The sequence below is a fragment of the Microtus ochrogaster genome (assembly GCF_000317375.1).
Source record: "Microtus ochrogaster isolate Prairie Vole_2 chromosome 14 unlocalized genomic scaffold, MicOch1.0 chr14_random_1, whole genome shotgun sequence".
Taxonomy (NCBI): Eukaryota; Metazoa; Chordata; class Mammalia; order Rodentia; family Cricetidae; genus Microtus; species Microtus ochrogaster.
In genome coordinates this window covers 36,499,973-36,513,803 of record NW_004949096.1, presented here as the reverse complement: position 1 = coordinate 36,513,803, position 13,831 = coordinate 36,499,973, and the positions used below count along the sequence as shown (strand labels likewise).

Genomic DNA, 13,831 nt, shown 5'->3' with positions numbered 1-13,831 from the left:
TTCCAAATGGGGGCCATCAGAGCCATCCCCTTGCAAGTTCCACACCTAGCTGCGCGCGCTCGGCAATAGCCGGCGCGCGGCTGCTTCCACCCCGTAGACTCTTTAACTCCCAGAGCCACCTCGCAAACTCACGTCCTCCCCTTCCCTTCCGAGCGCGGTGTCCAGCGCCGATCAGACGACCCCTGAGAGTCGCCACCGAGAAGGCAAGGAAAACAAAGCCGAGCCGTGGGCTCCAGAGTTCCGCGCCTGCCCGTCCGCCCGCCGCCACGCTCCGCTGGGGAGCCTAAGGTTTCGCGCGCCGCGCCTGTGGCCCGCGCTGCACCGGCCGCCGCCGGGATCATCCTCCGCCTCCTCCCGCTCCGCCCCTCGCGCGCAGCTCCCGCCGCCGCTCGGGCACCGCCAGCCCCGAGCCGCTGGCGCCGGCTGCCAGTGCTCCCCATTGGCCCGCGCTCGGTGGCTCCCCATCGTAGCCAATGGGCAGAGGCGGCGGGGGCGGTGCCTACGAGTCAGGCAGCCGAAGGCGCGGCGATTGTTGACAAACTCGCCTCCCAGCGCCACTCAGGCTGTGCCGGCCGCCGCGGCTCTGGCTAGAACTTAGGGGGCCGGGCTGATTCGCTCCGCGCCCCGCCCCGCCCCTGGGCCCGGTCCGGACGCCGCGCGTCCTGCGGGAGTTCCCGCCGCCTGGCCAGCGGGACTCTAGAGACAAAGCGGGACCCGCGCCCTCCAGGGATCCGCAGGGCCAGGATCCCATTCCAGGCCACTCGGGGCAAAGACCGTAATGGCCTTCGCAGTCCCGAGCTGAACTTCTCTGCAACTTCACCTGTTGTGCCCCATGAGTCACCGACACGCACCATATATGAACGACCATCTCGGGTCTCTCGGGCATGTACCTCCAAACCCCCGGCCCCCAGCGTCCAGTTAGCCTTTCACAAGCAGTGCCTGCCTAGAGGCAATAGGCCCGGGAGATCACCGAGCCACCAGCCTATGCGACAGGGTCCCGCTGCGATCCCGCTTCATAGAGCCGATCGGGCAGTCAGCTGCCCGTGGCTCGGAACTCGCGTGCCCTAAGTGGTCCTGGGACGCCTACGGGATCTCTCGGCTTCTGTAGATACTGTGGCCCTCGGCGTCCACAGGACGCTCGCAAACTGAACCGGGCCGACGGGGACATCTGTGCAACAAAATCGGGCACTGTGGCCAAACCGTGGCTTGAATGAATACAAGCAAAGTCAGGGCGCGTGTGATTTTAATAAACCTCCGCAATGAAGCAGCGCCAGCGAAGAGCCAAGTCTACCGGCCTGTGGCTAACGCGCGGCTACTTCTCCCGGGCTGCCTGGCTCGCGGCGACTCTTCCCGGCTGGACGCGCAGTCGGCGGATCCTCGCCTCCAAGCCGAGTCTACGCGCCCTCCCGGCCCGCGAAATATGCCTCACCAACCCTTCGTGCGGCATCCCGACCCAAGCCAGACTTCGGCTAAATACCCGCAGCTTCTATGCCTACGACCTTTCCCCAGAAATGCCCTGCTAGGCAGGAACCGAGGCCGGACTTTGCCGCATTCGCCTCCTGCAGCCGCGCGCCAAGCGGGACAAACAAGCGCCTCCGCCCGCACGTGCGACACCAGAGACAGATGAACTGGCTCCGCGGGTGAGGCGCCTCTCTTCCATCCGTCCCCGGCCTGCGCCCCGAAAATCGGGAATCGCGGAGAGTTTACCTTGCGTTTCTCAGTCCGAGAATCAGAGTCAGACATTGGGGGGATGAGGGCCAGGGGAAGGGCGCCGAGGCGGTGGCGGCGGGGGAGCAGCAGAGGTTGTGCAGATGCAAGTGGGGCACGGTTCGCAGAGCGGCTGCAGGAATCCGGTGACGGCGACAAGGACCGCAGAGCTCCAACCAGCTGGTGACCCAGTGCCTGCAGGGAGCGAAGTGAAACCAGCCTGGCCCAGTGACTCTGCTCCTACTGGGCCCCCGCTCCTGTGCCCAATCACCGCGGGCTCCGCCCCCGCTCGGTCCAGCCCTCACAGAGCCGGAAAGCAAGCCCCACCCCACCCCCGCGGCCCCCCTGGCCGCTGGCGCGTGCAGGCTGCGACAGGTACTGGCGAGGGTAGCCCCGCGGCGCGCGCGCTCCGCCCACCCCAGCGTGTTTACCCTAGTGACTTGGCCTGCGGGCAGCTGCAAGCAAGCCCTTCCTCCACCCCAAACGTACCCGCCCCTCTCTGCCCCTCCCTGTCCGCCGGGAGCGGCCACCTCGCTGAGCGGAACTTAGGGGGCGCTCAGGGCACACTGCTGTGTCCAGCCTGCCTCGGGCACCAGTGGGAAGTCTAAGAACGAGCCCCTGCGCGCTTGCTTTGCGGAGCTTCTCAGCTCCAAACCATGGGTCCTGGGTTGGTGCAAGAATGGGCACTAGCCTTTAACTGTCCTCTCCAAAAATTTATGGCCTCCGGGGAACCCAAATTAGCAAAATGTTCACACCTCCTCAGCTGTGCCTCAATGCAGGACTCTTCAATGCCACTGTCTTGTGTCGCCATTTAGGTTCTCCCTGGTCGTGAGTGTTGTGTGTGTGTGTTGTTGTTTTCCCCAGTGCCCAGTTTCTTAAGAGGTAGGAAGGACAGTTGAGAAAAGTCAGGGAGATCCTAGGTCTACAGCTCAGCTTCGGGTCGCAATAGGCGTGTACGACAAACATATAAAATAGGGAATGAGAAAGAAACTATAAAAGAATAACTATAAGGAAAAATGGGGATGGTCTACCGAGGAAAGACGGTTGTGCCGTGCGTTATGTCTTTAAATTTTGGGGGCTCACAGACTACCGCCAAGAATTGTCCATCAGCCGGCTGAAGCTGGCGACTGCGGACACAGCAGCAGATTTCGGGTTGTGCTGGCAAAGCCATATGGGAGTCGAAAAATCCCCTGATCCTCCTGAGGCCTTCGTGTACCCAGTCGAAGTCTTGAAGTCAATGGTGCCACACACCCCACCTCCAACCCCTTTCACTCTCTCACCGCGGAGACCGGGAGAAGTTGTTCTGGAAATGGAACATCCGGCATCCTAAGTGTGAAGATTAAAGAAACTCGATTTAAGGACTACCCAGCCTGCATCCAGGCTGGCAGAGAGAAGGAAGTGACCTTTTCATGAACAAGTGACGCGATCTATCGTCCCAACTTCGAACCGTCTTGATCATTTCGGTGTTTATAGGCGGTTCTAACGTCAGCGTGACACAGCACAGCCCCGGGTTAAAGTCTTGGTTCTCAGGTGAATCCTGAGAGAGATCAAAGAAGCCACTGGTTCCCAGGGGGAGCTGGGGGACTCACGGCAAAGCCGTGTCCCTTCTGTGGGTGAGGGGTGTTCGCTACAAGAGCGCACAGGGCATTGGCGTGGATGCAGCCAAGCAGCGGCAGATCCAGGTCTATCCTGACCAAGGCTGCGAGTTAGCGCTTTGCGTTGTCCACTCCGCATCCCACCCATGCAACCCGGTCTGCTACTGCTCCTAGAGTCCTCAGCCAATAACAAGTCTGCCTGCCCCGCGCTCTTGGCCGGGAGCCGTGCACCTCCAAATCGGGCTAGAAAAGAACCACACAAGAAAAAAGAAAGTCTTTATCGCCCCTTCTCTTTGTAGGAGCAGGCTACCCAGGAGTCTTCCGATTTTGCAACTCTGGGCACGCTAAAAGAAACCATACAGGCACTGGGGAAAGCAACAGACTGGGCTATGTGCTCTTATTTAGGACTTAATCAGGGAGACGGTCTGGAAGTGGAGGCTCTTTGCATCACCGGAGAATACGGCAGTTTAGCCAGCTTCCACCAAATGCCTCACGACAGGTGGCTGCGAGCCCTTGGCCCCTTGTAGCCTCCCCCCCCCCTCCCGCAGTGTCAGGAGAACTCCTGGGATCAATTTGCTGGCAGAGAAGAGCAACATGGGAAGGGCTAGTGGGTCACCCGTGCCTTCCAGAGGCTGGCAACGGGATATGGAGAGAAGGAAGAGAGACGATAGCTAGAGTTAAGAGTGAAACTGGGCAACGCCAAAGTCAGGACATAAATGAGAAATTCATTTCCGCCTTTGTAATCTCTCCAAATTCCAAAACCATTTTATTGCAGAGATTCCCCAGGCCCACTTCCCCTACCCCTCCAAGCTGCGGGAGCATTTTTCTATCGCTTAATTTATTAAACCTTGCGTCTACGCTTTTCTAAAGGGCAGATTATAGTGTAGCGCTATGAAACGTTTGTCGTGCGTCGTCCTGCGGTCCGGAGATCGCCTACCTGGTGGGACCAGCTCGACTCCAGGATCACGCTCCCCTCTCTCTCGCCAGCCCGTTTTCTAGCAGAGCTTGAAGCAAGTCTGATTCACTAAGCACCCCTTGTTGAACTTTTGCCCGCACTTGGGAGTGGGTGGAGCTTTCCTCCGCCCCTTTTGCCCTAAGGTGTTTGATTTTTATGTTTTGATTTTTTTTTCCCCCAGCACCAGAGTTTTTCGAAGTCACTTGGAATCTGAGTCACTGATGACAGCAAAGGTCTTTGGTGGCATTAGGCTCTGGGCAAGACCACCGGATCGTCTGAGGATCCAGCGCAGCGGCTGGGAGAGGTCACGGCAAGGGCCAGGAGAGGTTAACAGACCAGGATAAATCACTGTACTCCCCGGGTTTCCATCTAGTCTCCTTCTCCCGCCCCCTCCCCCCCCCGTCCTCCTCCCCATAACCTGTCCTGAGCCTTGTAAACCTTAGCCAGATCTCCTCCTCTGCGTGACCCAAAACCCCCGAGTATGGTGGTCGTGCACCTGTCACTTTGGCCCCTGCTCCTACTCTGGGAGTATTTGAAGGGAACTCCATGGCAAGCTGCGGACGGGCCACTACATTTCTTGCCCTGCTGGTTAATAGTCTGGCTCACAGTTTGGACAGCTGGGAGCGCGCCCCTTCCCGCACCAGCGTTGGCGTAGGCGCGGGGTAGAAGGCCCAGGCAGCCCGGGGGTTGGGAATTCCTGCGATTGGTGCATGGAGGTTGGTGTGTGGAATGTTAAAGGCAGAGATCACCTTCAGGGCGTCATCCTTCACGGACTCGCACAAATCCAGCAACTGCAAAACACAACACAAAGGGACAGGTCGGATGTGGGCGCGCTCACGGAGGACTTTCCATCCGCCCCCAATCACTCACAAGGGCTGAAATTCTCCACAACACAGGAAGTTATTGTTTCAAATAAACCTGTATCTTCTTTAAAATTTCTAAGTCTCTGACCCCCAGGTTCTGCCGAAATCTAGGTTTTTCTGCTAAGGGTTTATGGGTTGGAGCTCTTTCCCAAGATTATCTTGGTAACTAAGAGACCAAAGTCTGAGAATTAACACTGCCTCCTCTTAGCTCCCTTTTCTTCTTCTCGCGCTTCTTCTCCACCTCTGGAGCGCCACCCTCTGGCGCGCAGAGGCAATTGACAAGAAGAGTCTCTGAAAAGATGGAGCGGCAGAAGGTGCCAACAGAGCCTGAAAGGTGGGGAGCGAGGGTCCCCAAGACTGAATGGACTAAGCGCCGCCCATCACTTTCCGTGCTCTCCAACAGTGGTAAACGGACTAGCGGTAGCTGCACTCTGCTAGCCACGGTAGGTACATCCCGATAGACTTCCCAGAAGGGAGGGGATGTGGCAGGCTAGAGCTTTGGAGAAGTTGCACTGGCTGGCTGTTTCTATTTCATTTTCTGTGATTTGAATGCCAACACACACACACACACACACACACACACACACACACACACCACATCCAAGGCAGCGAAAATAAAGGATTATTTTTCTAGATCTGAACAAGGGCAGAGGCCTGTTTTTCTTTCCCCAAAGTAGCTACATACTACAACTCTGACATTTTTTTTCAAATCTTCATAAAGCTAGCTATACATTTCTTTGACTAAATCACAACAACCTCCAGGCTTCATAGTTTATTTTCATGGTTTTAAAAACCACTTTTATGGGCCCCACCCTTGTCCTTGTGTGCTGCCCATATTTTAGTACTGATTTTTTTCTGCAACACCCCTCCAAAACCATCTCAGGCGTTCAGAAACTATAGTGACTCCCAAATGAAAGGGGGAGAAGGGAAAGAAGTGTGGCGGGGAGGGCACATTCAGGCCCTCTTCCTTAAAAATGTGCCCTATTGTACCTGTGATTTCTAATGAAAAGCTTTGTTCTTCACGCACTGTGGTTAGGCACCATGAAATAAGGACTGAAAAGACTTTGATCACATTTCAAGATGCGACAAGACAGACTGCAACTGACCAGATTTCCAAGTCTGTAATTAATACTCTTGACAAATCCCCAACTAGTCTGTTAACTCTAGATGTTTTTAACCACACATTTCAAAACCATGAGATGCTATACAGTCCCCGAACTCGCCACATGCCATCATGTAATTAGTCAAGATAACGCTCCCTTTGGGGTCCATTAAGGCGGCGAGGCCAACTCTTGTCAGGTAGTTGCCAATGGGGGAAAGTTCTTGTGAGAGAACACTATGGGTTTGGTTTGTCTAGTGCTAACTGTAGACGTAATGGTCAGAGGCAGAAATTACATGACTTCTATTTGCTGGGAAAAGGAGGAGGAGGAGGAAGAAGAAGAAGCACCAAATGGCTGGTGAGGAAGATTATTTCTATACTCATAATCCTCGAGGAATGAGCGCACCACAGACACTGGAAAAGAACACCGACCGCCTAAGAACACCAAACATTTCCTGGTGGAGAAACTCTCTAAATCTCAAGCTATTGCTCGCATAGTCTGAAACACCTGTCCTTCCGGTTTTCTCCATGTTCACTGCAGTAGAGCCCTGAGTGTGTAGATGGGATGGGGCTCCTGTGGTACACCCTGCTTCCATCCAGCTGTGCCTACTAATAAGTTCATAATCATCCCCCTCCTTTCATTTCCAATATTTAAACTGTAGTCCTGCCCTGTGTTGGGTGTCATGATTGACTTGAAAAGCTTACCGACATGCGGCACACGGGAAATAGTCATAACCTCTTACAATCAGGAAGCTACTGCAAAATTTCAGAGGCTTCAAAAAAATGAAACCTGAGTAGGGCCTGGTGATATGGCTCAGTGGTTAAGCATACTTGCTGCTCTTGTAGAGGACCTGGGATCAGTTACCAGTACCCACATAGTGGCAGACAGATCTCTATAACTCCAGTTCCAGAGAATCCAGTGCTCTCTTTTGGCCTCCCTGGGCACCAGGGACACACATGGTATATATATATATATATATATATATATATGTGTGTGTGTGTGTGTGTGTGTGTGTGTGTGTGTGTGTGTGTGTGTGTGTGTATGTATATATATGTAAACAAACACTCATACACATACACATAAAATAAAAATAAATCTTAAAATAAAATAAAAACTCAATCCCTTAATAAAAAAAGTGCTTGAATAGGGCCTGCAGAGTTGACTCAGAGGTTACAAGCCCTTGCTGCTCTTTCAGAGGACTGTAGTCAGACTTTCTTTGGCTCACCAGCTCCCAAATAATGACATGGAGACTTCTTAATAATTAATAAAAGCTTGGCTTTAGCTTAGGCTTGTTCCCAACTAGGTCTTATAATTTACATTAACCCATTTATATTGATTTATGCTCTGCCACACGGTTCATTACCTCTCCTCATACTGGACATTCAACTTCCCCATGTCCGCTGGCAAATTTTCCATGCTTCAGATCCCTTCCAGAGTTCCTCTCTTCAGAAGTTTCTCCTACCCTCTCCTGCCAAGCTATTGGCCATTCAGCTCTTTATTAAAACAATCAGAAGGTGTCTTTCACACAGTGCCATCAAATATCCTGCAACAGAGGACTCAGGTTTGGCTCCCAGCACCCAGGTTAGATGGTTCACAACTGCCTATAACACCAGTTCCAAAGGATCTGATACTCTTTTCTGGCCTCTGCAGGTACTTGCATGTATGCATGACACATAAGATAATAAATAGCAAATAAGGAAGCAAGCAGAAGCATTAGGATCAAGATTGTGGATATATTCCTATGTAACCTGAAAGAAAGGATTTCTGTCCTGTTTGGCTGCCTATCCCCACTTTCTCACACTAGTGTCTTCTCTTCTGATTGACTCTGCCAGCACTGCCAACGCCAATTAGGATGGGATAGCCTTGTGCCAGCAATCTCTAAGCTTCCCACCCTCTAAGCTCTCTTATTTTCACTCAGCAAGGCCCTGACAATATAGGAGTTTTCAGGGTGTGCTACCCCACCACTGTTTGACCTCTGTGCATAAGCCTTTTCTGCTTTTGTGTGTCTTGCCTCTTTTTCCAGCTCCAGATGTTTTTGGGGAAACCCAAGTTGAAAGGCATGGAGAAATGAATAGCTAATCAGATGAGCCTGTTTCCTGCTTGAACACTGTGCTAGAGTCTTTATATCCATCCCATGAATTTTAGAGGACATATGGTTCGTTCAGCCAGTAGAATGTCGAGAAAGTGAATCCTACAGCTGAGGCCTTGAAAGAGGCTTCGCAGTTCCCATTCATGCTTTCCTGGGACCCTGAGACCAATTTCTGTCCTGTATCACTTGTTGGAGGATGGAAACCCGATGAAGAAGGACCAAGGAGCCTTGACTCACAGGCAGCACCTACTGCTGATGCTGTCAAAGGGCTACCTTGTCCCTCCCAGCACTTTGTGCCCTCTTGACTATAACTCCAGCAATGATCACACTGAAGACTGCCCAAAGAACTGCTAAGGTTGCAAGCCTCACAGAACTGGAATTAAACACGATTGATGGTTAATATTCAGAAATGCAAAGCAAATAAACTTGCTACATCAATTATACGCCCTTTTCAAAAGGAACCAGTTGGAGTTAACTTCCATCGTGGACTGTTTGATATTGAGTAATTTCTTGTCCATTATTTTCAGCCAACTTGATTTTTGATGAAGCTGGATATTGGGAGAGAAACCAAAAAAGAAGAGGAATTGGGGCTGAGGATGGCTCAGCAGTGAAGAGTGCTTGCTGCTCTTGCAGAGGACCTGAGTTTTGTTCCCATCATCTACATACGGTTATAAGTACTTGTGCTTATATCAAACTTCATGGGATCCATGTGTGTGTATACACACTGACACAGAGACATACATATACCTACATACACCTACATAAAAACTAAAATGAACCTTTTTTTTTTAAAGCAAGAGTGAGTATCTTCAGGGCTGGAGAGATGGCTCAGGGTTACAGTGCTTGCCACACACACACACACACACACGTGAGGACCCACACCTGAACTATTCAACGAGAGACATCACATAAACTGGTACAACATACATCTTCCATTCCAGCACTGCTGGTGGAGGTGGGGATTCCTGGGGATTGCTGACTAGACAGTCTGGCCCACTCAGTGAGCTTCAAGCTTGGTGAGAAACCCTGTCTCGGAAAAAGAAAAAGAGGAAGAGAGCTACAGAGGAAGACACTCGATGTGGACTTTGGCTACCACACGCATATGCACACACACATGTACACCCATGCAAACACACAAGCATCCACACACAAAGGGGTGGGAATCTTCAAATAATTAAGAAATATCACTTGGTCCAAAGATGTGATGGGGATAAAATTTAAGCTACTGGTAAAATAAGGTTTCTGTATTGCTTTTGTTTTGTTTTTGAGGCCGAGTCTTAACTGTACAGCTCTGGCTGGCCTGAAACTCGCTATGTAGACCAGGCTGTTCTCAAACTCACAGCTATCTACCTGCCTCTGCCTCTCAAGTGCTGGGATTAAAGGTGCGCATTACCTAGTCTGATATTCTGAATTATATGTGGTTATCACTTAATATCTTTCTCCTGTTGTGATGCATAACTGGCATTTTTCACTGAACACCCAGAGGCCTTGCTCTGGCTCCTTCCCTACTCATTTACACTCCTCTAAGACTTTTACCTTGGGTAATTTTGATTACCAACTTGACTGGATTGGTAAACATATAGAACATACATGAGACGACACACCTTTGTGTGTGTGTGTGGAGGGACGGGGGAGGGCGGGGGAGTTCTGGTGGCTTTTAAGGAGAGGACTGCTCTGAGCCAGGAGAACCACTTTGAATGCAGGCTGAACCACCCCATTGGCTGGGGGACCTGGCCTGGATAAAAATGGGTGAAAGCCAGCTAAGCGCCTGTCCCCCCATCCACAAGATGTGAGGAAGCTCCTGCTGCCATGCCTTCCACAATGGTAGACTGGACCCTTGAGCTGCGAGCCTACATAAATCCTTCCTCCTTTGAATTGCCTCCTGCCAGGGATCAGTCACAGATATGAGAAAAGTAAGACAAATTGCTTAGCCTTTATAAAGGCTAACACTGTCTCGTGGAGTAGCCAGAGATTAAGTCCTCCACAGGTAACATGGCACCTTAGCACCGACTCACAGCACAGAGGTCGACATGTCCCATAGGCTGACAAAGCATCACCTCTCACCTGACTTTGAGATTCTCTCTTCCATCCCTCCCCCCATGTGGAGATAGGGCTCTTCCGTCTTTACTGGCTATAGGTCCACTGCTCATGGCAGGATCACTCTTTATCTTGCTTGAACCCCCAATTTCAAGAACACATGCTCCCCCATGGCGTCTTCTGTGGTCAAGATTCAGTAGGAACAAAACAGAATTCTGTTGGTAGAATCAGTCAGGACTCCAGCGGAACACTCTGCATCCATTCAGATCCTAGCTGACAGTGTTGGCAGAAGTGGAAAAGTCACATTTGAAGATGCTGCCCTCCTAAGCCAACGGTGGCAGCGGCGGCAGCAGCAGCATGTCATTCAAGCTAAGTGGAGATTAGGACAGACAGACAGACCGTCGAAATGTCCTTCCTGTCACAATGTTTTCAACTGAGTAACACAGCATTCAACTATTTGCTAAGAATTCCTAGAAATGCCCGTTTCAGTGAAAGAGCGGGGCTTTGACACTCAACACTGCCGTTCTAAACAAGGTACGTTTCTTATCGTTACATGACTCTTGCACGGACTGAGCATATAAAATATCATTATTTCTGGCTGAGGAGATAGCTCATTGGTTAAAGTGCTTACTGACCAAGTTTGAGGACTGGGGTTCAGGCTCCCAAAGCCCATATAAATGACTATTGGTTATGGAGATCCATCTGTAATTTTAGTCTCAGAAGGCAGAAACAGGATCTTCAGAGTAAGTTAGCTAGAAGACAAGTGATATCAAAGAACTCTGGGTTTTATTGAGAGACCTTGCCTCAATGAATAAGGTGGAAAAGTATCAATTAAGGATGACTCTTATCAATCTCGGGCCTCTGCATGCATGCAGATATGCATGCATGAGCATACACGTATGCCCATATACATGTAAAACATGCAAACATACACATATGCCACACACACAAAGATAGAAAAATGATGATGATGATGATGATGATGATGATGATGATGATGATGATGATGATGATTTGTGATTCACGGGCTTGAATCCAGGACCTCATCCATGTCATGTAAGCATCCCACCCCTGAACTACATCCCTAGCTCTTCCACAATGATTATCACAGATTCTCTAGTTAGCACTAAATGTGATTTCCTTATTATCTGGCATTTCTTTTACTGAGAATGCTTAATCACCATTACCTAAGACAAAAGCGCTGACACAGAGGCACCAACTTTAACCACTTAATAAAGCGTCTGACATTGATTCAAGCTGCTGCTGATTCATAAGAGGACAAGTTTCTAAAGAAGTGCGCATCGCTTTCTCTTTAGAATACAGGAAACCATATGAAAGTATTGGCAATGGAATTAAAGTAACCACAGGGCTGTGCTTGGTAGCATTTTTAACAGACAAAGGCATTTACACAAAACGAGAAAGAATATTCAATTAGGTGGTTATCATAGAGCTGCAGCATTAGTTTCACACCTTTTAATACCAAAGAATATGGTATTTTAATCAACTGATGGTTTAGCCTGATAAGGTACATACCCAAGAGGGAATGATTTTTCAGTCGCAAACATTGCTTCAAGGGCAGAAGCCTCACAAGCCGCCAGAACTAAATACATCCCTTTGGGGCAGCTTCAGGGAGTGTTTCTGAGACTGGGATACATTCTTGCAGCTACCAAAACCTATGGGTGCTTAAGTCTCCTGACTAGAATGTGGTAGTATCTGCAACCTCTGCAGACCTTTCTGTGCCTTACACCCTCGCCAGTCTGATATTCGGCACCACGGAACTGCTGGAGCAGTGTCTGCTACTATGTTTCAGGTTTCCCAATTCTAGCCATGTTAGCTCAGCCTTTAGCGCCTCCCCCACCGGATAAGCCCACACTGCTATCTGTGTACGTTCTAGACAACCTCTCACCTCATGTTTGAAGCGTCCAGGGCTTCTGGTTTATCCCCAAAGACCTCATTTTTCTAGGAAGTTGTTTCATCATTCTTCCTGATCTCATCACAGGTGGCTGTGAGCCACTATGTAGTTGGTGGGAATTGAACTCGGGACCTCTGGAAGAACAGCCAGCGAGCTTAACCTCTGAGCCACCTCTCCAGCCCCTCATCATTCTTCCTTAATCGCAGTGCCAACCCACAGAATGGCTATGCTTTGTCCCGATTCTGTATCTTCTTCACATGGGAACAAAGTTCTCTCAATGTTTTTCACACCCTAACTAGAATCAGTAATCCTTGCAAGTTGCTATTAAAATCGTTTGTGTCCATGAAGATAAAACTTTCAGGATGCAAACCTTCTTTTTTTTTTTTTTGGTTTTTCGATTCAGGGTTTCTCTGTAGCTTTGGAGCCTGTGCTTTTGTTGGCTGTCCCAGGCTGGCCTCGAACTCACAGAGATCCGCCTGCCTCTGCCTCCCGAGTGCTGGGATTACAGGCGTGCGCCACCACCGCCCGGCGATGCAAACCTTCTTGATAATAATGACAGATGCACACTCCAAAGTTGAACACTTAGAGGGGCTGTAAGTAGGATATGGACTTAGGAGACTTAGGTGGGCAAGCAAATACAAAAGAATAGTTGTGTATTACTACACCTAGAGCATGTAATTGGCATATGTACAATCAAACATACCATTTAATAACTTTAAGAAAATACAAATTAAGGCTAAATGTAATGAAGTATGGCCAAGACTTCTATTACTGATTTAAAAAGGTCTCCTGGTGACAATGGCTGAATGGAGTGGCACACCGTGTTCACAGACTGTTGGAGTATCAGCTCTTTCCAGACGGACATTAGAGTCAATGCAAACATAAGCAGGAAATGTTCAGGCAACTCTAAACTGTATAGAAAAATTAAAAAAGAATCCATAGGATAACCAAAACAATTTTTAAAAGGAATACAATATATAGGAGGTCTGTATTATTCAACCAATATAAGATTTATTATAACCACCAAGACAAAATTAGTGAAAATAGAAAAATCAACGAATGGAATATGAAGCCCCACCCCCAGCAACCTCATAAGTGTATGTTCAATTGATTCTCCCAGTAGAAGACAAAGCACTTCATTGGACAGAGAGAGGTTTATTTACAAGTAGGGATTAGACACTTGGATAACCTTCTGAAAATCAATCCACCTCTACATCATCCTATACCCAGAAATTAATTTGAGATAGGAAGTAGACACCATTTAGTTTCTAGGAAAGCATGGGTGTGCCTCCTTACAGCCTTCAGTTAGCAAAAGTTTCCAGAAAAGACACAAGGGCGCTTGTAAGAAAATTAAAAACCGACAACTTAGATTTTGCCAAATCTAAAGCCTGATGCTTATCAAAAGATACAGTTGAGAAAGTGAGCAGGCCACGGGATGGGAAAATTAAAAGTTTTTGTGTTTACAGTGTCTAGCAAATTCCTACTACATAATATTATGTAGTTTTTAAGAGGGCGGAGGATAAAATTAGATATTTCCACACAAATATTGACATAAAGGACCAAAAAGCACTTG

The 13,831-nt window shown here is 49.4% G+C and overlaps 2 protein-coding genes across 3 annotated transcripts in view; both read right to left on the bottom strand.

Moving 5' to 3' along the window:
- The window catches only part of Bcl2l11 (BCL2 like 11), a 35,015-nt gene extending 33,087 nt beyond the window's left edge, over positions 1 to 1,928 (bottom strand). Inside the window, exon 1 of one of the 2 annotated variants that reach the window (XM_013352625.2) lies at positions 1,708 to 1,928. Coding sequence is in view for 1 of the 2 variants with exons in the window: in XM_026787767.1 (XP_026643568.1) it covers positions 133 to 341 (209 nt within the window). In the remaining variant the exon portion in view is untranslated. Of the gene's footprint in view, positions 1 to 132; positions 342 to 1,707 lie in introns of those variants that run through there. The other variant, XM_026787767.1, reaches the window with a different exon arrangement.
- Positions 1,929 to 4,685: 2,757 nt separating this feature from the next.
- Positions 4,686 to 13,831, bottom strand: part of Acoxl (acyl-CoA oxidase like) — a 249,683-nt gene continuing 240,537 nt past the window's right edge. Inside the window, 1 exon segment of the mRNA XM_005364451.2 lies at positions 4,686 to 5,048. Coding sequence (XP_005364508.1) covers positions 4,860 to 5,048 — 189 coding nt within the window. The 3' untranslated portion in view covers positions 4,686 to 4,859.